Source organism: Protopterus annectens, chromosome 6.part0 (assembly GCF_019279795.1).
Source record: "Protopterus annectens isolate FY-2018-M chromosome 6.part0, PAN1.0, whole genome shotgun sequence".
NCBI lineage: Eukaryota > Metazoa > Chordata > Ceratodontiformes > Protopteridae > Protopterus > Protopterus annectens.
Genome location: NC_056737.1, coordinates 1,914,201,790 through 1,914,228,305, shown reverse-complemented (window position 1 = coordinate 1,914,228,305; position 26,516 = coordinate 1,914,201,790). Strand labels below are relative to the sequence as shown.

Sequence of the window (26,516 nt, the reverse complement as noted above, 5' to 3'; positions counted from 1 at the left end):
CCAAACCAGAAGTGTATCCCTCATTGGTAAGATCAGACCATAAACTAATCTCACTAGATATTCACATCCGACCCCAGCCCCTGCCCAAAAACCCCCAGCGAAAAACTTCTCTAAAGCAAATTTCACACTCCTCAAAACCGAGGTGGAATCCTTCAAAGCCCCCAGGCCTGTGGAAAATATGGCCCAGACCGCAGAATCCTTTATAAACGCATTCTGTGAACACCTTCAGGAATGCATGGATCATGCAATCCCAAATAAAACCAAGACCCAATCCTCCAAAGTTAGGCGACCTGTCTGGTGGATCCCAGCCATAAACAAACTATACAATAGGAGGAAGCTACTACATGATAGAGCAAAATCTAAAAAAGGGAAGGCATCTCTGATCAGTATTAGCAAAAACCTACGGGCACTCATAAAATCGTCTAAGACCAGCTTCGAGAGAAAAATTGCACAGGACACTAAGGATAATCACAAGGCTTTCTTTAGTTATGTTAGGAACCTGGGTGGGAATTCCCAGATATCCTCAGAATTAGTCCAAAATGACAAAAAATACACCAAACCCACAGACATTGCCAACATCCTAACTGACAGATTCAGCGCAAACTCCCCCCCCCTTCCCCACCAAAAGGGCAAATATCTATCCCAGCAGAGTGCTGCCCCCCTGACATCTCAGATGCTCAGGTAAGAGCCGCCCTCTCCAAAGCAAAAAACACAGCATCAATGGGACCAGACGGTGTCCCGGGCTGCATCCTACATGAACTCCAAGAAGAACTAAACCCAAACATAAAACTACTGTTCAGTCTCAGCCTTACTACAGGATATGTACCCAAAGAGTGGCGTACAGCAACAGTGGTCCTTCTCCACAAAGGTGGTGCCTCAGCGGATCCTGGAAACTATCGCCCCATAAGCCTAACTAGCTTGGTCTGTAAAGCTATTGAAAGGATCATCGTGGACCTCATAAATAAAGATATTGGGGACCTACAGACACTGGATTTAAGGGCAGATACTGCCTCTTAAACCTGGTTGATTTCTTTGAAACAGTTACCAAGGCCTGCCTCTTAAACCTGGTTGATTTCTTTGAAACAGTCACCAAGGCCATTGACGAGGGGAAGGTGGTCCACACAGCCTACCCGGACCTTGCAAAAGCCTTCGATGCAATATCCCACTTGGGCATTATAGATAAGCTCACCAGCTTAAATATAAACCCCTATGTCACTAGATGGGGTTGCAAACTGGCTCAAGGACAGAACCCACATGGTTAGAATTGCTGGAGCCATGTCAGACTCCAAACCAGTTACAAGTGGCGTCCCACAAGGGTCAGTCCTGGGACCTCTCTTGTTCGATATATATTTCTCAGAGGTACAGGCTAACACGGAAGGACTGTGGCTGACCAAGTTCGCAGATGACTGCAAACTGGGCGCCATAATTGACTCTGCAGCCGACACAAGCATCCTGCAAAAGGGCCTCATAGAAACAGACAACTGGTGCCAGAGCCATGGCTTCAAGCTAAACGCCAAAAAGTGTATAGTCATCCCCTTTGGCAAAAACAAAGTGCCCACAAATTACCACATAGGTGGTAATCCATTAAGTACGGAAGAAGTAATTAGGGACCTGGGGACCCAAGTTGATGATCTCTCTTTTGACAACCACGTGGCCAAAGTGGTTAGAAAAACATTTTATATAGCCCACCTAATCATGAAGAGATTCACATCTAGATCAGGGGAGGTCATCGTGCCTCTTTACTCATCCCTCATCGGGCCCATAATTGAGTACAATGCCCCTTTTGGGATGTACCTTACCAGACACCTGCAGCAACTGGAAAGACCCCAAAAGTACCTCACCAAGAGGATCAAAGGGCTCAAACAGATGCCATATGCTGCCTGGTTAAAGAAACTCCAACTCTACTCAGTGGCATACCGCCTGCTCAGAGGCGATCTGTGCCTGACGTATAAAGCCATGTCCAACCCGGAATTAATGGTCATGCTGCACCTCAGAAAATCCAAATCCCATCGAGCTACGCGCTCGAGAGACTTGAACCTCAGCACTGAAATAAATAGGACATGCTGGAGGGACAGATTCATAACCCAGATGCTCTCTTCACTCTGGAATAAAATCCCAGTCCAGGTTAGGCAGAGTCCCTCATTGACTCTCTTCAAGAGGAATCTTGAGTGGATGGGAGATAGTAGGTGTACCCCGGGTATCACTTCTGTGTCACTGTTAGACAGAGGCACAGTATACTAACCTCGAAAAAGGGCATAGCAAAATTAATTTAAAATGGGTGGCAAAAGCCAAACACACTCTGGCTAGGCTTATAAATGCCCTAGGGCAGATAGCCTAGTATGAACCTATGAAAATACTGCATTTTTTTCGTAATGCTGAACAAACTAGCATCATCAACAGTGTAGTGCATTATACTTTTACATTGGCGGTGGATTTTCCTTTCTCCCAATATGACAGTGCACATTATGCTCTTCATGTTAACGCACAGTTACACAGTTCATTCAGTTGAGAAAATACTCATGAGTATGAAAATATGCCTAATAAGGGGCAATATTTTGTTACTATATCCACTGCAGTTTATCTGATGTGGCAGTTTTTTCCTCACAACCTACCTTTTGATGCATTTCTTCTCAGTAGCTGGGCGAGTCCCTTGATTAAGGATGCTACCTTCAAACAATATTGATACCATAGGGGAGCTGCAAGTGTGAAGAAGAAATACACTTGGAAGGATTTTAAGATGCAAGTTAAAATGGGGTGGCATGAGCAGATCCAGAGTGATTGGAATTTTTAAGTCTGCGAATCTGTAGTGCAAGTCCTGAAACTTTAGAAGTTAAGTGCTGTTTAGGTGGGGATGGGGGTGGAGTATATACTGCCTGAAATTACTGAATTCTCCCGTTTGTGAGATTCAGCAGTCTGCATTACAGTGTAATATGTGTATGTGTGTATATGTATGTGTGTGTGTGTGTATATATATATATATATATATATATGTGTGTGTGTGTATGTGTGTATATATATATATAAATATATATATATATATATGTGTGTATATATATATATATATATCCAGCATGGATTTGGAGGTGCAAGAGGGAGGGCCGTGCTGTAACTGTGTAACAGTGAATGTTCATCATATTGATCATTCCTGCAGTATAACAGTCAGTCAGATTCCAGAGATTCAGGGCACCTTCCCCTCACCCAAATTGTCAGTTAACTCAAGCTGAGCTGACTGAAAAGACAAGTCTTGGCTCAAAGCCCTTCAGAACATTCCTGCTATTGAAGAAAGAGGTCAGCTATGGACTTTGAAGGATCAGCTGTCTGCTTGTGCTGTTGCTTTGCTAGGCAAAGAAGTTCCTTTTGGGGAAGAACCTTCCACATTATTTTTTTATTGCACGTTCAGTTTAGAAGAGTTATTTTTAAGCTAGAAGTTTGTGCTTGCATGGACGGTCATATGAGGCTTAACTGTACCTTTAAACTGAATGCACTTTTTCCCTATCAGTTTAAATTGAAAACCATAGAGTTTTTTTGAAGAAATTGTGTTTATTTTAATTTTGGAGGTTGGCAAAGTGTTTTAAAGTGATTTCTACTATGTTTTTGAGTGGAAAAAGCAACTTTACATTTTTTGCCGGCTTTTGCTGCTTATTTTCCTTGGGAAACAGGTACCATTTTCAGCTTGACTGTGGAACAAACTACCAGTCCCACAGTCTGACATTCTTCCAGCCACAAAAAGAAAAAGTTAAGCAGCAGCCTTTGCCACCACAGTAGGTTAGCAGTTTGCCTCAGCTGCAGGTGGGTGACTCTGCTGTGGCCAAAGCTTGTTCTTCAGGTGACTCGTGTTACCGGGGACTCCTCGGGTGTAGCAGCTACAGCTACTGTGGGTCAGGAGTTAGCCATGGCCTCTGTGGCTGTTGGGGTCTCTTTGATGGGTAAAGGAGAGCCTATTGGTGATCCCGAGAGGGGGGACAGGGAAGACTTCCCTGTTTGTACAGACTGTTGTGCCCATCCCTGGGGCAGCTGATGCCATTAATAACCATTTTGCTTGTCAAAATGAAACAAAAAAACTAAACACGTATCTACTCCTCATAATTCCTTAGAAGTAGTTTACTGCATCTGCGTCGGGGTTTAATTTCTACTGCCATTAATAACCATTTTTCTTGTTGAAAGTAAGACTAAACATGTATCTACTCCTCATAATTCCTTCGCAGAAGTTACTGGGTCTGCCTCAGGGTTTAATTTGACTATTGATCCTTCTTATAAGGTGGTTTCTGGTAAAAGAAAGGGGGGACAGCTCTTTTCCTGACTAGATTCAATGTTGTGAATCTGGACAGGAAGATGAAGGGACAGATACAGGATTTTCTCCTCAGTTTTCTGATTCAGACTCTGAGGAGAGTTCAGTTTTCTGATTCTCCCTTTGGGGTTTCTCTTTCTCTGAGACTATTTCCACAGTATTCCAGTGTTTTCAGTGGAAAAACACTGAGGTTTCTCATTCCCTCAGGAAATGCTGTGAGCTACCACAGATGTAATTTCCAGAACTTTCACCGGTTTCCCCAGTTTTGGTAGATCTGGAAGTTGTGTGTCTCTGTACCTACAATTTTCGAGTCTCTATCAGTTTGTCACAATGCAATTGCAGTGAACACCAGATCGTCGACCCTCATTCAGCAAAAGTTGTTTCAGCGATTTGCTGAATTTACTGTGGGCAAGTAAATACTTGCCGCACAGCACATCTTTGCCCTTTTCTCCACTATAGTGCGATCTCTGAGTTGGTGTATATAGTTGGAGGGTGGGGGAGCAGCTCCCCTCATGGGTGGGTTCAGTTTGTGTAGCTGTAGGTCCGTTGTGCTGTAGGGCAGGTATTTACTTGCCCGCTGTAAATTCATCAAATCTCTGAAACGATTTTTGCAGAATGAGGGTCAGTGATCTGGTGTTCGCTGCAATTGCATTGTGATGAACTAATATAGACACCGATTTTCCTCCTAGCCTGCTGCCCCTAAAAAGACAGGTAGAATGTGCAAAGTTCCTCATTCTTTTAAAGTTTTTATGCACTCTTCCCAAACCTGATTTGGCAGCAATAGTTGGTCCTACAGCATTTAGTTAATTCCAGTCCTACTCTTTCTTACAAGGCCAGAATGATCATTGATAAGTATGGTAAAAGTGTATGCTGCTTCAACTTTGATTTTCAGAATTTTGAATGGTCAGTCTCGTATGTTAGTTTATTTTGACTAATTGTGAAAGTATGAGGAATGTGTTGTCTGCTGTTTCTTCTTATGATGAAAAATCTGCTTTAAATAATTTAGTTTCTTTAATTGTACAAGTCACAACTCCTTGTTTGACAGTTGATGCTTCTTTCCAGGGCTATAGCCTGTGGTGCTGTTTTGAGTTTGGTATGGCTGTATTCTTAGAACCCCTCAAGATGATGTGAAAAGTGACATTTTAAATTCTCTTTTGGACAGAAATTTACTTTTTGGCTCCTCTGCTGCAGAGGTTATCAAAAAGTGTGCTGAAAGGTGCAAGATCATATAGGGAATTGATAAGATTTTTCATCCCTTCCTCCTTTTCCAAAATTGCTGAGGGATTCTTTAACACTTCATCCAATTTTGCAGAAAAAAACGTCTAAAAATGTGGATAAACCGACATTTAAGAAGAAGTAGCATGGGTGTTCTAAAAGTACTTAGGAACCCTCCCAAAACCAAGGATGGTCCAACAAATCAGTATAACTATAAGCGACCTTGTTCCTGTTTCCACCCTGCCAGTCCCTTCTCCCTTCCAGAAAGTCTGAAGCCCACTTTTCTCTTTGGCAACAAATAGTTTCAGAAAATGGGTGCTGAAAATCATTCATCAAGGGTACAGATGACAGTGGGAGGAAATCCGTCCTTTTCAGAGGATAATTCGTCATCCACCAGACCAGAATCTATTTCCTCTGCTATCTTTCAACACACATGCTGTCCCAGGGAATGATAAAACCAGCTCCTTCTTCCCAGATTGGGAAAGATTTTTATTCAAGGATGTTTTTCATGTCAAAGTACGTGCTTTGTGACCAGTTCTGGTTCTTTCTTTCATAAACCTGTTTGTGATTTTGTCCAAGTTCAAAATGATGTAATTTCACACATTGTTGCCTCTTCTTCCTAATTCAAATTTCCCGATAACACTAGATTTAAAATGCTTATCACATCCCTATTCATCCAGACTTCAGGGGTTTTCTTAGTTTTATATATCTGGGTCACATTTTCAGTTGTCTGCCTTACCGTTTGGCTATCCACAGCACCAGGAATGTTCAGAAAGTGTTTGGCAAAGTCTTTTTCAAAAGTGTCGGGAATCTCTCACTTGGGTGAGTGATCTCTTTCACAAGCTGCGATTCCAAAAGAACACTCAGAATTTCCTTTTGACTCCTTCACACAGGGTTGTCAGACACCCCAGTTCAAAGAGCTTTTCTTCCACAGGAAAAAATAGAAGCTGAAGTTATGGAATGTTTACGAAGTGAAGGATTACGTGTCAAAAGTATAACACAGATCACATATCACAGCATGATGGAAAAGCTAGTCCCCAAAGTAAGGAGAAACCAGAGGAGCAAGAGACATCTGAAGAAATATGTACATGGGAAAGAAAGAGATTTAGTATGGAGCAGTATTTATGCAAAGGAGAAAGCAAAACTAATCAGTGCAAAAAGAGCACCACCAGAGATATTTGAAGAGAAATGCAGGCAAATGTATCTGGATATGGAAAAATTTGCAATACAAAAAATAAGAAAACAGAGGAAAAGTAGAAAAGTGGATTAGTAATGGGGAAGTTAAAGAAACGGAAACTGTGAGGTTATAGATTACCTGCAAAGTGAAGGATTTAGTGTAGAAAATGTAACTCTTGATACCAATACAACAGGATAGAGCAGTGGACATCCAAATTAAGGAGAAACCAGTGGAACAGGAAGCATCTAATATGACATATGAAAATACTTCGGAACCTCACATAGGAAATCGGTATAGAGGTTCAATTGGAGCTGTACAGCAAGAGAAAGAGCAGGAAACTGTGGCAATTGTGACACAGTCAGTGCCATGGAGTGATAGGCCAGTGAGTTCCCATGTGAAAGAGCAGTGGATGACACAAGGTGAAACTGAATGCCAGCAGGAAATGGAGAACAAAGAATGTGCTCTCAGTTTAGAAGAAAAAGATCTAAGAGAAGAGTTATTTAATTTAATAGAGATGGATAGATGTATTAAAATCAGTGAAAGAAGTCAACTGCAGATTGTCAATAAAATCCAAAAAGTTAGAAGTTTGATAAAACAAATTAACACAGTAATTAGGACCATAGAGATTTGTGCGGTATAACAGAAGTAAATAGGATACATTACTGTGCGGCCAAATTAGTTACAGATAAAGTCCTACCACAAGAACACAGGGTAGTAAGGGAAAGGACAGGGAGAAATCAAATGCCATCATGGAAGTATCGAATAGAGAAATCTATAAAGCAATTAAGAGAAGTCTCACTGTGATAGAAGAGGGAACAGATCAACAAAACTACTCAAAGATAGACGTGATAAAAGCAATGCGCAGTATTATAATGGATCAGGATTTAACATACTCTATCACAAATCTAAAAATATTAGCACACAGATAAATATAAAGGAAAAGTACAAAATAAGCAATTTATTGATGACCCAAAAAAATTGAGAATTAGGAAACAAGGTAAAAGGAATTGAAACACCACCAAAAAAAGAAGAAATAGATAAATTTAGAGAAGTATTTATGAAGATCCTGTGGAACATAAAGATGCTAAATGGCTAGTAGTAGTAAAAGAAAGAATTAGTTCAAATGAACCGGATATGAAATGGGATGAGGTTAAGGCCAGAGAGATTGTAACAAGGTTAATCAAAGCCTCTAATTGGAAAACCTGAGGCCCAGATGCAGTACCTATCTTCTGGCTAAAAGAATGAACATCTTTGCACAAAGATTTAGCCATGAGTAAGTACTATTTATATGCATACACCGAACAGACACCAGCCTGGCTAACAACAGGAAAAACCATGCTCCTACTTAAGAGTGAACCTGCAAGCTACCCTAAAACTATAAACCAGTAACTTGCCTTCCAATGATGTATAAACTATATACTGGAATTGATGCCAACAGTTTATAGTCGTTAAGAAAACTCAATTATGGCAATAGAACAAAAGAATAATGAAAGAAAGTCATATGGAACAAAGGATCGTTTGGAGGACTGTAAAAAGGGGAAGAATCTAAGTATGGCATGTATAGAGTACAAAAAAATATTTGACAGTATCCCACATTCATGGATAAAAAGAGTACTTAAAATGTATAAGATACACCCTGCACTGACAAACTACATCACAGTGACCATGAAACAGTGACAAACCACTTTGCAGTTAAGCCATGATAAGGGACAAATTATTATTCCAGGGATAAAAATACAAAGGGGGATATTCCTGCATGACTCTGTCACCGTTGCTCTTTTGCCTTGCCCTTAACCCATTAAGTTGTCTCCTTAACAGATTAGATTGTGGCTATAATTTGGCTCCCAGAAAGCAACAAAGTGTAAAGACATATCTTTTTGTTGGTGATTTAAAACTGTATAGCTCATCAGATGAGGAACTGAAAGCTCAACTGCAAGTAGTCAAAACTTTTTCAGATGATATAAGAGTGTCATTTGGTCTTGCTAAATGTGCAAAAGCAACTTTTAAAGCAGGAAAGCTGCAGCACCAAGAAAACATCAGTTTGGAACAAAAATGTGCTATAAAAGAACTTCAGCAAGAGGGAGTGTATAAATATCTGGGAATTGATGAATGAGTAACAGTAAAACATGAACAAATATGAATAAACTTCAGTAAGCAATATTTTAGAAGACTTAATCCTGAAAACAGCACTGGCATCTAGGAACAAAGTTCAAGCTGTAAACCAATTTGCTATCCCTGTCCTAACTTGCAGTTTTGGAGTGATTGACTGGCCCCAAAAGGTGCTTGATAGATTAGACAGGAGAACAAGGAGGATGCTTCATGCTCATCAAATTATTTATAAAAATCAGTACATACTAAGATGTGGTGGTGTTGCGGTAGCGTTGTCGCCTCACAGTTAGACGTTGCCCGTTCGATTCTCAGAGCGTCTTCTGTGTAGCAACATGCGTGAATGGGCATTCCTTCGTTGAAGGTTGTGCGTTGGGCCCGGCAAGCCAGTATGTAAACCTCTACTGCCAATCAGTGGACCGGAGTTCCGCTGTGGCGACCCTTAACTGGGAAAAGCCAAAAGACACAAGTACATACCAAGATTATATATTTCTCATTCCAAGAGAGGTATGAGCCTCCTTGAAATTGATTACATGTATAGATCTGCAGTCGTGGGACTGCATGCATATCTGCTGACCTCGCAAGACCCAAACATAGTGAATGTTTTGAAACATTAGGCGAATAAATCTAAGATGAGTTTCCTTTTTAGTCTAGCAGAAGCATATTGGCATCAAGCGGGAATGGAAATTAAACCAGAAGTACATAAAAATCAGGCAGCAACTGAATGTGACAAAAAACGAAAGACTGTAAGGCAAAGGATCAGATGAGAAGGCAAGAAATGTGGTAAACACATAAATATAGTTCCAAGTATGGAAAACTCCTGGAACAACCCCATATTGATCAAGATCGAACACAAGCATGGTTAGAGAGAGGTGAATTAAAACCAAAAGATGAAAGGTTAATATTTGCTTCCCAAGATAATGGACTCCGTACACGTTGCTTTACAAAGTCCATTGAACATGTGGGAGAAACAGAAAAATGTAGGTTTTGTAAAACCGAATTGGACACAGTTGCACACCTTGTTGCTGGTTTTGACATACTAATGGCAGAAGGACTGTATATTGAAAGGCATAATATGGCAATACTGTTTCATTAGGGATTGTGCAAACATTATAATACCGAAGTAGCTGAAAAACACTGGAAACATGAGCCACAAAGCATCATAGAAAATGGTCTACATCACATGGGATCGCCCATTACCAACAGTTCAAAAGATAGAGGAGAGAAAACTAGATATAGTGGTCCATGAAAAGAAGACAAAAGTAGCATTGATCATTGTAATTGCTACACCTGGTGACTACTGTGTCTTGCATACAGAGACAAAGTTATAAAATATCAGGATTTGCAGGCAGAAACAAGAGCAGTGTGGAAGAAAGATACTCAGACTGTTCCAATAGTAGTAAGAGCAACGGGTCTTATAAAAAAAGAAATTGCAATTGTATTTAGATATGTTACTGATGCATGTAACTCTGTACGAACTGCAGGAGGAGTCATTACTGTGCACATTGCGGGTGCTGTGAAGAGCACTTCTGGCTGACATCAAAGTTTGAAGCAAAACAAATTTCACAAGTTTTAATCATACTTTGACTTAGGAAGGGGTCCATTACCGTCAGGGTATTAGAAACACAAAGGATTTGGAGAAGGTAGAGAAAATAGATCCATTTCTAAGGTTTTCCACTCCTACTTTAGTCACTGCGAGGATATACCTCAGGATTATGGGTCTCATGGCATCTTTGATTCTCATGATGCTCCTTGCAAGAATCCACATGAGAAAGATACTGTGGTATCTGAATTCTCTCTGATCCCTCCACCAACATCCTTTGTCTTATAAATTCAGGTGATGGGGTCTGTCAGAAGAGTAGTCAATTGGGCACAGCAGATTTTTCTAAATCTAGGTCTTCCATTCTCCCTCCCTGCTCCAAAACAGTCAGTCACCACCGATGCCTTGGACTTGGCTTGCGGAGCAGTTTCAGGAGGGATAAAAGAGCAAGGTTTGTGGGACATCAAGGACAGACACAAGCACTTGAATATAAGAGATGCTTGCCCTGATCAAGGCAGTCATCTTTGGTCCCCTGGACCTCTTCAAGTTGTTACAGACAATACTACAGTCATGTGGTATATCAATAAGCAAGAGGAAACGAGGACATATACCCCCTTTGCAGACTAACCATATTAGCTTGGGATATAGCTTCACAGCACAATCTCACTCTACAGGCATTCTACATTCCTTCAGACCAAAACTGTGTTTCAGACAAGCTGAGCAGGACAAGGGCAGACCTCCACAAGTGGAAACAAGATCAGGGGATCTACCAGGATTTGATCCACTTGTGGGGAGTTCAAGCAGACCTGTTTGCCTCCTGTGTGAACAATCAACTCCCAAGATTCTGATCCAGGACTCCTTGCAAGAAGGCCTGGAAGATGGATACCTTTTATTTTCCTTGGATATGAATGTTCCTGTATGCTTTTCCCACCCTTTTCTCTGAGATCCAGGGTACTTCTGAAAATCCCCCAAGATCATTGTGTTGACTGTTTTCTGGCCCAGGCAACAGTGGCTCTCTCCTTTTCTTAGTAATGTCCAGGGCAATTACCCCATGTTTCCTCACAAAATGGATCTACTCACACTAGATCAGGGGTGTTTGTTACCGTCAACTTCAACTGACTGCCTGGAAGATAGGGTCCTAACTCTCTTTAGGCACCTACTTACTGAGGAAGTGCAGCAGGTACTAATGGAGGCAAGAAAGTCTGCTACTAGAAAATCATAAATTAGTAAGTGGAAAGGGTTTTCTAGTTGGTGGCAACATCATAACCAACACCCATTCAGGGTAGTTGCTGTCTAGTTTTTTTAATATTTGTCAGTTAACTATCTTTTGGCCTTTCTTACTCATCTGTCAAGGTTCATTTATAGGCCATTTCAGCATGTCTGCCCATGGATCCTCCTCTTTTAATGCTTTATCATGTCAGAATGTTTTTGAAAGGGGTTTTGCATAAGAGGCCTCCATGCAAACCAGTGTCACAATTTTGTGTTAGAGAAAATAACACTTGCTCCATTTAATCCAGCTAATCTGGCTGTGTTAATGATCTTAACATTGAAAACAGTTTTACTGAATGCTGTGACCTCTGCAAGAAGAGTATCTGAGTTGCAAGCTGTTATGGTGGGTCAATCCTATCTTATTTTCCACAAAGATGGGGTTTCTTTAAGAACTAATCTTTCTTGTGCTTAAACTGGTATCCGAGTTTGCTTTAAGCTAAGCTATCCATCTCCCCCTGTTCTTTCCTCATCCTAAAAATGAGGGAGACAGGATACTCCATACCTTGGATGTCCGCAGACAACTTGGATACAATCTTGACAGAACTAAATCTATCAGATCTTTAGATTAGTTCATTTGTTGTGACTGTAAGAAGGAACAGCTTGTGGCAAAACAGACCATTTCCAAATGGTTGTCTTAGGCTATTTCCTTTTATTATACTCATTACAACAAAACTATTCTTTGCAGGTTGAAGACCCACTCTTTCAGGTCCTTGGCTCCATCTCTTGATTTTTGAAAGGATTGGGTTCTAGAAGTATTCTAGAAGTAGTAAGTTGGTCCTCTATACATATGTTTACTGGGCATTGCAAGCTTCATTCCTTATCGAGATCTAGATTAGGCTTTGCTAGAACCATTATCCAGGGACTACTGGACCCTTCCCCTTCCACCTCCCAAATGTAGTAGACAAGGGTAATAGCTGAAGCTGCTGCAGCAGTGATCAGTGTGATGAACATAGTTCTGTTGAGAGTAGATTTTCGACTGATTACTGCTGCAGTAGCCTCTCATCCATCCCTCCCCATTGTTTTTTGATGTGTTGTTTATGCCAGGGTGTGAATACTTAATTTATTTTTTTATTTTTGTTTCTAGCATTGTCTTTTCTGGACGCAGTCTCCCTGTCTGTGTTGACATGAAAGCCTTGAAAGGCTTGGAACCCACACCTGTCTTTTTAGTCAACTCTGCTCGCGCTGACTGAAACTTTGTGTGTGTGTGGAAGATGCCTTGAAAGTTTGGAAGCTGACAAGCTCTTATATCCTTGGATGGATATATCCCATATAGGTAGGGCTACTGCAGCAGTGCTCTATTATGGTAAGTTTACTTATACAACTGTACTGTTCTGAAGTTCACTTTTTTTAAGTGCTAATCACACTTTAATATTTCAAAGCTGTGGGACTGATAGTACATAGTCCTGAATTTCTACCAGTTGACCCAAAAACACTATCCAAGTGCTCTGTATACTAAAGAGGGACCTCTGGGAGATAGCTGCGTTAGTGACAGCTTGTGTAGCTTTTATTACACAACATGTACTGAAAGCACAGTGTTTAATGACAGTTATTTGCTTAACTTTACAGGTATTGATCTACTGAGAGCTTTGTGTCAGAAAGGAGTTCATTTAGGAATAAACAGTGATGCAGTTCATGTGGTGAGTATCAAATGTTTATTTGATAATCTCTGTCTCTAATGTGGTAACCTTTGTCGGAATGTGGTATGGTGCCAGATGTCATTGCTTGATCAAGGTATGCAGTGTAGACAGTAGGACCACTGTCCACAGCTTAAATTACTATAAAAAAAATTCCTTTAAAAAAAAAAAAAAATAGAGCAAGAAACAGTTCCACCATAAAGACCATGCAATTTGCCTTTATTCTGGTACCTCTGCCATTCGCCCATAAGGCGAATGGCCGAGGTACGAGAATAAAGGCAAACTGCATGGTCTTTGTGGTGGAGCTGTTTCTTGCTCTTTATTTTTTTGTTTTTTAGTAATAGATCTGAAGTAGTTAACTTAATTTGATCAGCAGCCTGTGGGTATCGGATCCGACCTCTGATCCAAGCCGGCAGCTTTCCAAACTAAAGATCCGAGCTCTCAGCTCCTCCCCCTTACCCATAACACCCTGCTACCTCCCTCCAGTCCCCAGATCTCGTTTGCCACAGCTTCTGAAGCATTAGGGACGAGCTCTTAGCATTTAGGTGAGAGGATTTTAGGATTATTTTCTCAGATAAATAGTTTTTTGTTTCAGAGTGTGTGTGTGTGTGTGTGTGTATTAAGCCCATAGTTTAGTTATTTTTTGTGGTAAATTAGTAATGTGAGAGTGTTCGATCTCGCCGTTTGTTCTTACACCTGGGTTCGGAGCCGATCCTCGGCTCTGTGTCGGCCGCTTGCAAGCTCTGCATCGAGAAGAAGCTCGAGACAACCTAATACCCACAATCCCCCTCTGCCTTTACCTCAGATCTAGTTTGCCGCTGCAGCGTTCGCATCACTGGGTCGAGCTCGAGCACCTAAAGATAAGATTAAGATTTTATTCTTGTATTTTCAGAGTAATTTTATTATAAAAAGTTTGTTAGTGACATAGTGTGTGTGTGTGGTAAGGTTGAGGAATTCTCGGTTCCGTTAAGTTTATTTAAACTTATTAGAGTTTCCCTCGGGGCCTACCACCCCTTACTTGGATTTGACTACCGGATTGACTTTTTCCTTACTGGATTCGACAATTTCACCGGACTTGACTTTATTACTGGACTTGACTTCTCAGTTTCTAACTATATTAACTGTAAGATGTCTGAAAAGGCTAAATCTGGTTTCAAGCGTTGCCAATGTGGGCAAAAGATGTCAGTTACTGACCATCATAGTTCCTGCGTCTACTGTCTTGGCCCTCTCCATCTGCAAGAAGACTGCTCAATTTGTCATTCTTTCAGTGGGAGGGTCATGACAGATAGGCGCAGGAAACTCATGGATAGGGGTTTGTTGAAACCTACTTTTCAAGAGGCTCTGGATGCTTCAGACCAGGCATCCAAATCCTCGAAGGAATCGAAGACGTCGGAGCCCAGGTCATCGGCTCCGAGCTCTTCAGCTAAAGTTAGATCACCGGTTCCACAGACTTCGGAGCCGAGTGTTCAACTGTTGTCAGTTTCCGAGCCTCGAGTCTTGGAACCGGTGATGGAGCTCCCTCCCCCGACACTGTTGAGGTCGGCTCCGTCTTCGATTCCTTCGACCCGTTCTTCCAGGCCCCTCTCTGATACTGATGTAGACCGCGTGGTGCAGAAGTTAATGGAGAATACGGCCTTATCCAAACTCATCTCGGTCTCCTCTCAACTGGTGTGGCTCGGATCGACTCGGTTCCGTCCTCGGGGTCGATGCCTTCGGTGCCTGTTTCGGGGATTCTTCCCATTTCTTCGGAACCGGGAGATGCCTCGACTCGGGACCCGGGAGCTTTCGATCTCATGAGGAAGGTGTTGTCTACTCAGACAACCACATCAGCAGATACAGCTTCTCCTCCCCATAAAGGTCCGTTATCCTCCTCTGCACCCACGGCTACAGCTAAGCGTCGAGCACCTGTGTCTCAGCCACCCCTGGAGGGTGCCCTCTCTTCCTCGGAGGCTTCTTCGGATGCTCCCCCCAAAGAAGTCCCTAGGAAAAGATTGTGTAAGAGGAGACGCTTAGATTCTCCACAAGAATCTTTGACATCCGATACTGACTTGGATGAGTCAGAAGGGTCCCCAAAGTCACCTTCAGAAGATGTCTCTTTTTCTGACATCTTGGAGATCCTAAAGCAGAGAGGTGGCTGGCAGTCCCTCCCCCCTTCTGAGGATGAGTCAGTCTTGCTGAAGGCATTTGGTGCTCGCCCTTCCTCCTCCTGGGTCACACCGCCCTTCGATGAGTTAATGGAGCTGATTGCTCGAAGGGCGTGGGAGGCTCCTGACACGGTGGAGCCAGTCCCTAGGAAGCCTAATAAATACATTACTGCACCCCAGGACAAGGCTTACTTGACAAAAGGAGTTCCAGTGGACGCTATGGTGGTGGCAGCGGCCACGAAAAAGGAGATGTCGGAATCTTCCTCATCTGTCCATCCCCCTAACAAAGATTCTAGGACTATGGACAGGTACGGGAAGTGCATTTTTAGTTCAGCGGCTTTTTCTATGCGATCCCTGAACTATTTGACCCACTTCACACGGCTACAGAGGGATCTAATCAAAGAGTTGGGAGATACCCTCCAGGGTACTACAGATGCTGCTGTCTCAGAGAAAGTGACAGCACAACTTAATACCCTTACATCCATTGTAAACTCGTCCATGAGGCTGATCTCAGACGCAGGCGAAGGTTCGAGTAGGGCAGCAGCTTCAGCGATTGCTCTTCGTAGACAATCCTGGATGCGCTTATGTTCATTTGCGGAAGCCTTCAAGTCTTCCTTTACTAACGCCCCATTTGACGGTGCCACTCTCTTTGGCCCCAAAGTAAAGGAGACCCTTACTCGGTGTGAGCAGGAGGGAAAGACTCTGTCTGCTGTCGGAGTCCGTTTTCCACCCCATCCAGACCGTACCCCAAAGGGCAACGCGGTGGGAAAATGTGGTTTCAAAAACCCCAAGGTTCTTTCCCAGGCACACAGGGTGATGCCCCCTCTAGAGGCAGAGGAGGAGGCAGAGGTGGAAGATGCCGCCCTGGCGGCAGAGGGGGTCCGCAAAATCAAGGTGACAGGGATACCCCCCCTGGAAAACCTTTCCAGCACTCCTGAGAGGAGGCCCGACTGTCCTGCTCTGGAGGCAGTCAGGGGTCGCTTAGCTTTATACCCTCAGGCCTGGCAAAACATTACTACAGACAACTGGGTAAAAAGCGTTGTTACCAGAGGTTACAGAATACCATTCCTATCCAACCCCATTCCAAAGAGAGGACTCCCAGATGTGCCGCCCCATCTGCGAGAACCAGCAGCTATAGAAATTTCAAAGCTGCTAGAAAAAAGTCATCCAACCAGTCCCAGCGGACCAAAGAGGATTCGGAACTTACTCAAGGTTCTTTTTAGTTCCAAAGAAGACAGGGGACTGGAGGCCCATTCTGGACCTAAGCAACCTCAATACCTTCGTCAAGAAAGAAAAGTTCCGAATGGTCATGCTTCAATCGATCCTTCCATTCTTACAGAAGGACGACTGGATGTGCTCAATAGATCTGAAGGACGCATACTACCACATCAAAATGGCTAGGGCGTCCAGAGATCATTTGCGCTTCCGGCTGGGAGCCAGTCACTTTCAGTTTCGAGCCCTGTCTTTTGGTCTGACCTCAGCCCCCAGGGTTTTCACCAAATGCATGGCAGTGGTAGCGTCTCGCCTGAGACACTTAGGATTCCAGGTGTTTCCGTATCTGGACAACTGGCTCCTTTCTGCCACCACCCAGCGTCAACTGATACAGGCCAGGGATTACACTCTACAATTTTGTGTTCACCTCGGAATTTCCATAAATTTCGAAAAATCTTTACTACAGCCATCACAGCGTATCTTATTCATAGGAGCGGAATTGGATACGCATCAGTTAATTCTAAGGCTTCCTCCGGAAAGGATAGCTTCACTCCAAACCCACATATCTCTTCTTCTATCATCCAGAAAATCCCCAGCAAAACTGGTACTAAAGGTGTTGGGCCTCATGGCAGCTTCTCTCATTGCGATACCATTGGGAAGACTGCACATGAGAGTTCTACAATGGCTACTGTTTGCACAATGGTCGTTCCAACAGCTACCTCTGACACACGAAATTCTGATCACAAACACATGCAAATCACACCTAGTCTGGTGGCTTCAGACTTGCAACCTTTCCAGAGGAAGACCATTTGTGCTACCCACGCCGACAGCGACGCTTCCCTGATAGGGTGGGGGGGCATCTTTCAGGGACAGACAGTCCAAGGCGAATGGACCAATTTAGAGTACAATCTGCACATCAATGTTCTGGAGTTGAGGGCAGTGTTTCTAGCGTTGCAGCACTTTGCTCCCCTTCTTCCTCTAGGGACTATTGCAGTTCAGACGGACAACATGTCTGTAGTCTGGTACATAAACAAGCAGGGGGGAACCAAGTCCTATCAGCTATGCAGAGAGGACATGAGAATCTGGCAATGGGCGGAGTCCACGGGTCGCTTTCTGATAGCAACGCACATCCCGGGGTCATCCAACGTCATAGCCGACAGGCTGAGCAGAGCAATCCTGTTGCCGCACAAGTGGTCCCTAAAACAGTCAGTTGCGAAGAAGATTTTTCGCAAGTGGGGCCATCCTTCCTGCGATCTGTTTGCGTCTCCAATGAACGCCAAATGCAGGAGCTATTTTGCCCTATTACCCCCTCCAGGGGAAGTCCCCAGGGACGCACTAGTTCACGATTGGCCCCCGGGCCTCCTGTATGCTTTTCCTCTGATTGCGAAGTTTCTGCAGAAAGCCAACAACCTGCAAAGGACGATCATCCTCATTGCCCCATTCTGGCCTCGTCAAATTTGGTTCCCCTTTCTTCTGACACACCGCATTCGGGGACCCTGGATCCTGGACCCAGAGCCAGATCTACTGACCCACTCGTCAGGGGCTCCCCACCCCTCGCTCTTGTCACTCCATCTAGCAGCTTGGCTGCTCCGCTTCCCTACTTAGCCAGGTCTGATCTTCTTTCACCTGCAGTTCAGAATATACTAGTGGCTTCTCATAAAGCTTCCACTACTAAGACCTACACTAGTAAATGGAAGCGCTTTGTATTCTGGGCAAATACACAGCAATTGGACCCCGTCATAGCTCCTTTAAACAAAATCTTGGAGTTTTTAACAGAATTGTTCCACCAAGGAGCTTCTCCTGCCACTTTAAGAGTGCAATTGGCTGCCATCTCCAACTTTCATGTGGAAGAATGTGGGGCTCCTGTTATGTCCCACAGACTTTGTAAGGTTTGTTTAAAAGGGTCTTTTCATATTAGACCACCAGTTAGATCTCCTACATCCCCTTGGAGTGTAAACCTCTTATCTAAATTGATGTTACCCCCATTTGAACCAGCCTCCTCTTGTCCATTGAAGTATTTGTCGTGGAAGACCCTCTTCTTGGTAGCCATTACATCCGCTAGGCGAGTATCTGAGCTTCAGGCTCTCTCCATTAAACACCCTTATTTAATCTTTCACTCTGACAGAGTGTCTCTTCGCACTAATCCATCCTTTCTCCCCAAAATTTGCTCTATTAATAACATTAATCAATCCATTGAATTACCCACCTTTTTCACGAATCACTCCAATAAAATGGAGTATATGTTACACAAGTTGGATGTCCACAGACAACTTAGATTTTACTTGGATAGAACAAAGGATCACAGGAAATCTGATCAACTTTTTGTAGCCTTTGCTGATAGCAGGAAAGGTGTACCGGTTACTAAAAGAACTCTTTCCAAATGGTTAACTGATTGTATTACCTATGTTTATGATTCTTCAAATCAAGCTTTATCTATCAAACCCAAAGGACATTCTACAAGATCAGTGTCTACATCCCTGGCTCATGCAGCTCGCCTACCATTAGACGCTATTTGTGCGGCTGCTACTTGGTCTAAACCACATACATTCATTTCTCATTACAAGGTAGACAAGGTTTCTAGGGACAGGGCAACCTTTGGTTCCACTGTGCTCAAGAACGTCCTCCCGTGAGTTCCTCAGGAACATGGAGCTAGGGACGCTACCCAGGTGTAAGAACAAACGGCGAGATCGAACACTCTCACATATAGAAGTTATGTCCTTACCATAACGTTCCATGTGGAGTGTTCATCTCGCCTTTGTTCTTACATTCCCACCCTCCCACCCTCAGGAAGAACGTTCAGTTGGTGCCTGGTCTGGGTTATTCTGCTTCTGCATTTGCAGTTGTTGTATATATGATGTACATGTGTGTATATATATATATATATATATATATATGTGTTTTTTGTGTCTATGTAAATTTTGGCATGAGTGTGTTCTCTCTCTGACTGCTGGTTTGCTTGCAAACTAGATCTGAGGTAAAGGCAGAGAGGGATTGTGGGTATTAGGTTGTCTCGAGCTTCTTCTCGATGCAGAGCTTGCAGCGACACGGAGCCGAGGATCGGCTCCGAACCCAGGTGTAAGAACAAAGGCGAGATGAACACTCCACATGGAACGTTATGGTAAGGACATAACTTCTATTTACTGCTGTTATATATTGAAAATACCTCTTGTAACTTATTTTTTGTATGTACAGTGAAAATTACTTGATATTTAAACATGTGCATACTAATTAGACAAGGATAATAAGTGTGCTCATTGTAAACTAAGCACTCTCCACAGGAAAAAATGTTTAAGAATAATTTTGTCTTTGACACTAGGCAAAGACCTCAACCTCTTTTAACAGCTTACTTGGCCCTTCTGTAAATGATGTCACTACTCTGTGCAGCAAAATTGTAAAAAAAAACAACTTAAAAAAAAGCCAGCAGCTACAGTGTTAATAGCGAGTAGCTGCCCAAAAAATAAGTATCCTGGCTACATGAAGCAATATTTAATTAAAAAAAAGCAGGCAGCTCTGATCAGTCCATGCCATCTTTGGGTAAATCTAGTGTTACCTACTCCGTCATGGATTATTGCTAAAGTACATGCTTGGGGTCTTTATTCATTGCCAAAGTGACAAATCTGCTACTGCTCTTCATAGGTTTGCAGGTGTATACTAGATTAAAAATCACTGGGACCTTTTTAAGCCTAGCCGTGAATCCTGAATCTCTGACAATTTCTGGTACCATGGTAGTGTAAGCAGTGTCTTGAGAGATGAATTATTTGCAAGCAAGGGCCTGGGAGATGAACCCTGTGCAGGCATCTTGTGTCCATTAGAGACATAGGTGCCAAACCAGGGATGGATTTCTGGTTCAACATCTAGTTATCTAGGTTATACTTATTGCGTTAGGGAGTGAATCTGCTTTACATGAATTTAGAGCCTGTTCCAGAGAAAAGGTAGTTTTTGGGATGCATACCTGTCTCTTCAGCATGTCCTGTTTATATCACAAAGTTTAAGTCGTTAGAATGGGTAATTCTGGAGCTCTTTGTTTTGTGGGTATGCAGGAGATCCATCAGAGGTGGGGTCCTAGATGCCTTGTATGCAAAACATAAATCATCTCTTGGAACAGTGACATCTTTGGACCTACAATGCCATACCTTCATTTATAAGTTGTACAACACAGAATGATTTCCTCACTACAATTGACACATGATGGTCAGAGGCCAGATTACTGTCTGTGTGCATCCCCAAGTACTTGGATGTATTTCAAGTGACAAACTACTGATTTAGTATTAATGACTTGTGTACATATCTGTCAGCCTGATAAATGATTCATTGGTATTCCATGCACTCTGTATAAGAAAAATAGATGCAAGTTATTAAAAAAGTGTGTTTTTATGCATTGTTCTTGCTTTTCCATTAGGAACATTTTACTGCACTAACAAAATCTAGATTGGCCCACCTCAGCAAAATAATCATACTACAGACAAAATAGTGAAAGCCCATCTCATCAATGTGAAATGAGTAATATTTTGTGGAAAAGGACAGTACCTGAACAACTTGCTATTTTTAAGCCCATCTAAGGGTTAGGCACCATTTTCCTACACAAGTTAGCACAGATTTTAAATGCCCGTTGTGTTCGTTTATGGTGTTTCAGAGAGTATACTATAATACATAGTATTCATAATCATTTAATGGCCTTGGGTGGTTTTAAGGTGGTTTACTGTTCCAAAGTTCTGGTTTTGAGGGTAATGTTTGATTGTAATACAGCTGTTTAGCAACACCCAACCTCAAGCTTTGCAGTTAGTCAAGAAAGACGCATTTTGATATTTTATTAGTTTGTGAACTATTTTAAATATTTTGATAAGATCAATACATTTAGTTTGCAGTTTACACTTGAGTGTTTTAGATCATTGCAAGATCAGTTACTGCGATTTACTTTTATTTGTAAACATCATCATCAGCCCCCTTTTTCCCATTTTTTTCTACATGGGGTCGGGGTATCGTGCTAACTGTTGCCAACTCTCTCGATTCAGTGCCACACTCCTGTCTTCAGCACTCATGCCTGACTGTCGCAGATCTTTCACACAATCCATCCACCTCTTTGCTGGATATCCTTGCGTCCTCTTACCTTCTTCCTGTCTGTCCCAAATCTTCCCCACCAGATTGTTTTCTGCTTTTCTACACATGTTCAAACCACCGTAAACTGTTCTCTGATCTTTTCTGCAACTTCAGCTACTTTGGCTTCTGCTCTTATGTCCTCATTTCTTCATCTGTCCCACAGTGTGCATCCTAACCACCTTTCTCGGGCACTTCATTTCCATCACCTCTAGCTTCTTCAACTGTTCTGCCTTTACTGCCCAGATTTCTGTACCATGAAGTAGTACTGGTCACACCACTGTCTTGTGCACCTTACTTTTCAGCTTCTTTGGCATTCTTCTGACATAGACTACACCTGACGCACTATGCCATTTGGCTGCAGCCCCTCTGATTCTAGCTTTGATCTCTTCATTCAGACTTCCCTTCTCCTCAACTACCCCTTCCAGATACTTGAAGCTGTTTACCTGTTCCACTGTCTTCCCTTTTATCTCTATTTTCAGCTTCTTCTGATTTCCCCAATTTGCTGTCATTACCACTTTCTTATCTGTGCTTACTTTTCATCCCATGTGCCTTGGGTTTTGCATTCCATTCTCCTGTACTTTGCTGAAGTTCTTGCTCATAGTCTGCGTGTAATGCCACATCATCTACATACAGCAACTTTTTGATTTGTCCCCTCCAACCTGTGTGCTAATGTAGTCCATCACCAGTATGAACAGCAGTGGGCTCTGAGCTGAAGTCTGGTGTACCCCCTCTCCCATTCAAACCCTCAGTGAGGCTGAACACTGTTTGTACTTGAATCATTGGGTCCTTTTACATAGCCTGCCCTAATTCTACCAATGTTTCTGAGGCTTCAAACCACTGCAGTACTCCCCAAATCAGCTTTCTTAAGACCTTGTCATATGCTTTCTCCAAGTGTAGGAATGCCCAGTTGGTCTTTCCACTCATACCAAACTTCTTCTCAAGTATCTGTCTCACTGCAAGCATCAGGTCAATTGTACTACATCCTGATCTGAATCCATACTGCTAGTCTCCCATATTATGTTCTGCTACTCTGCATATCCATTTATCAGTCACCCTTTATAGCTTGTGTTTTCAAAAGCAGTTATTTGTAAACATTTCTTTATATAAATGTTAGATGAACAGACTTAATGCTGTCTGGTAAGCTCATGTTGATTGCACCATTCAGAGCCTAAGTTGACCTGTTTTATTAGTCCGTTGTTCTAAAGTTAAGGTGCACATCAGCCATTTCTACCCATTCTGACCTTGTGGTGGGTAGGGTTGTGGCCTGACACTTAGTCCAGCTGTTCTTAGAGAGAGAGACTGCATTTCCACCAGATCTTGAAGAAATCTTCTCTTAGGATTTGAACTTCATTTTTGATAGATTTGTCTTGTCTGTCTCTGTCTTCCATGGAAGTCCACTGGTTTGACACCTTTTACAGCTTGTGTTTTCAAAAGCAGTTATCCTAGTTGCCAGTCACCTCTGCTCCCAGGATCCCAGACTTATTTTATCTGCAGAAGACTGCTCCTGGTACGTTAAAGGGATTTGAAAACCCCAGGACCATTCTTCATTTCATCCTGAAAATGGTGGCAAAACGTGTCTGCCCTTGTTCTTAATGCTCTCTTTGTAGAGGTAGAAACCAGACTAGCAAGAGTCCTTCACAACCTGGGTATGTTCTGTCAGCTTGGGTTTTAAGTAAGCCTAGTACAGGTTTTGGTCATGGCCTGGCACCAGCTAATCAAGCTGTTCTTATCTGTGTATCTCCACTAGCTTTTGAAGAACTCTCCTCTTCTTTGACACTTGAACAGCTATTCACCTCCTTTGTTTTCAGAGAAGGTTGGCCTGGCAATTACTAAGCAAACCCTTTCCACTGGGTCAAGAATTTTCATGTTTTGCCCTCAGGCTGCAAGCCACCTGTTTAATGATGTCAGTTAGCTGGCCTGTAAGAGCATAGTTGTTTCCAGTGTTTGCTTCAGTGTGTTTCTGTTGCAAACATTTGTCACAGCCACTTGGTTGTTGGTTTCATACCATCTCAAAGTGTTATATGCTCCACTGATTCCAGGAGCTAGTCACCTTTGATGCCTTGCTACTTTAAGACTCATATTTCTGTGCTTTTTCTTTTAGCTGTCCTCCAACTCCTCCCACCTTGAGCTTTTTTTCTTTACTGCTTGGGAATTCAGCCTAATCATATACTTACCAGGGGAGGTACATAATTTTAATGCATAGCTTCTTGTGTAGGATGACCATACAGTGCTTGCCATTTACATCTTTAGGCAGATGCACTTAAAAAGTCTTGGCTTACCCTTTGATGCGCCCAATAGTGCTCATCTCCAAAACCAAGCAAGGCTGTACAGAATAACCCTGGTGTAAAATTCTGTCTATCCATCCAGTCGTCAAGGCTAGCCTTAAAAGTAATGAAAGATGGCATGTGTTTGGCCTGTAGTGATGACGTGTTTCATAAGCTGGGAATAGTGAGTTAGGAACGTATTCCTAAAGTGAATCAAGTTTACCTGGCGTTGATTTAGGTCCATTGCCTGAGTATTTGTAGTCCCACTGGCTTTGTGAAGAAATAAAAGGTCAAATATGATATATTTTCCGGCTCAAAATGTGTGAGAGAGAGAGAGGTCATCTTTGAGCACCCTGTAGGCTGGTAGGTACGAGGGAATCATACAAATTTTCAGGATAGTTGGAGGATTTAATGCTTTTAATTTTCTTGTTTAGAATTCTTTTGTGTATTTCTAGGTTAGTGATATGCTTGGGTGTATCCATACCAGAGTCATTGCATTCACTGGGTCTGATAAGGTAAGAGTTCAGTGCTAGAATGACTGACTTTGGATTTTCAAGAAATTCCCTTGAAAGTTAACAGGGCCAGATAGATAGTTAACACCTGTCCCACTTTGCGAGGTAGACAGTCCCTCTTTGGGCAGTTATGTCCTGCAAAAAAATTGTAAAAATGGCAAATGTCCTGAGATTTTAGTACAAAATTATTTCCTATATTTTATGTAATAGTTGCATAAAACAGTTATTCTGTATCTGAAATGCCTAAATATTATAAGAAACAGAATAAGCAACTAAAATACAAGTATAAGCTTTTATTTAGGCAAAAAAGTGAAGTTCTGCCCTTTGTACTGGCTGTGGGTGTTTCACCCTGCAAAATCTGACATTTGTACCAAAAATGTCCCACTTTGGGCATTTGAAAAGGTGGCAACCCTACGGATAGAATCATTTCTTAAATATGATATAAACACAAGGATTAAATGAGAAATTGTCCACTTAAGTGTTGAGGTCTCTTGTGACCCTTTTTGTCCGAGGAGGAATGCTGTTCGTAACCTATGAGGTGGGAACAGCTTAAATAAATAAATAAATACATTTAGCTTGAGACTGCTTTCAGTACACCAAGTATGTGTATTATTCTAGCTCTTGCTGGAGGTGTTCAGTCTCGGTACTTTCAATTAATTTATGAGGGATCTTTCTCATAGGTTCATAGGTTCATACTAGGCTATCTGCCCGAGGGCATTTACAAGCCTAGCCCATCGTTTTGTGGCTTACGCCACCCCTTTAGTATGGGGACTATACTCATTATTTTGCTGTGCCTCTGTCGAGCAGTGACACTGAGGTGATCCCTGGGGTATATCTGCGATCTCCCATCCATTGGTCAAGATTTCTCTTGAACAAGGCCAGCGAGGTGCTCTGCCTCACATATACCGGGATTTTGTTCCACAGCATAGGGAGTCTTTGGGTGATGAATCTATCTCTCCAGCACGTCCTATTAATAGCCGTGTCGAGGTTTAAGTCTCCCACCCTTGTGGCTCTGATGGATCTAGATTTTTTGAGGTGAAGCATATTCATCAAATCTGGGTTTGACATGGCCTTGTATGTTAGGCAAAGGTCACCTCTGAGCAAGCGTGGCGACTGAATAGAGCTGGAGTTCTTTCAGTCGGGCAGCATAGGACAGATTTTTGAGGCCCTTTATCCTTTTGGTGAGGAACTTTTGTGGCCTCTCCAGCTGCTGCAAGTGTCGGGTCAGATACATTCCGAATGGGGCATTGTACTCAATCATTGGTCTGAGTGATGAGTAAAGGGAGACTATGACCTCCCTTGATCTAGATGAGAATCCCTTCATGATAAGGTGGGCAATGTAGAAGGTCTTCCTAACTACTTTAGCTACATGGGTGTCGAATGACAGACTACTATCAACCTGGGTCCCCAGGTCCCTGATAACTTCTTCTGTGCTCAGTGGATTGCCACCTATTTGGTAGCTAGGGGTAACCTTGTTTTTCCCGAAGGGTATGACTATGCATTTTTTAGCATTTAACTTTAGGCCATGGCTCTGGCACCAGTTATCCGTTTCTGTGAGACCCTTCTGAAGGATATCTGTGTCAGATGTGTTTTCTACTATGGCACCCAGTTTGCAGTCATCTGCAAACTTTGTCAGCCATAACCCTCCTGTGTTTGCTTGTACTTCAGAAAAGTAGATGCCAAACAAGAGTGGGCCCAGGACAGAGCCCTGTGGGACACCACTTGTGACAGGCTTTGAGTCTGACATGGCGCCTGCAACTCTGACCCTGTGGGTTCTGTCACTCAGCCAGTTTGCAACCCATCTTGTGATGTATGGGTTAACATTTAAGCTGATGAGTTTTTCAGTGATACCCGAGTGGGGTATTGTATCGAAGGCCTTCGCCAGATCGAGGTAGGCTGTATGGACTGCCTTTCCCTCATCAATGGCTTTGGTGACTGTTTCGAAAAAGTCAACCAAGTTTAAAAGGCATGATCTGCCTTTGACAAAGCCAAACTGGGTTGGATCCAAAGTCTGCAAATTCCCTATGTCTTTATTTATGAGGTCCATTATGATCGTCT

The 26,516-nt window shown here is 42.6% G+C and overlaps 1 protein-coding gene across 1 annotated transcript in view; it reads left to right on the top strand.

The window, feature by feature from the left end:
• TTLL4 (tubulin tyrosine ligase like 4) overlaps nt 1-26,516 on the top strand; it is a 1,780,839-nt gene that overhangs the window by 1,553,745 nt on the left and 200,578 nt on the right. The window contains exon 21 of the mRNA XM_044073711.1: nt 13,162-13,232. Within this exon, the coding sequence (XP_043929646.1) occupies nt 13,162-13,232 (71 nt within the window). The remainder of the gene's footprint in view (nt 1-13,161; nt 13,233-26,516) is intronic.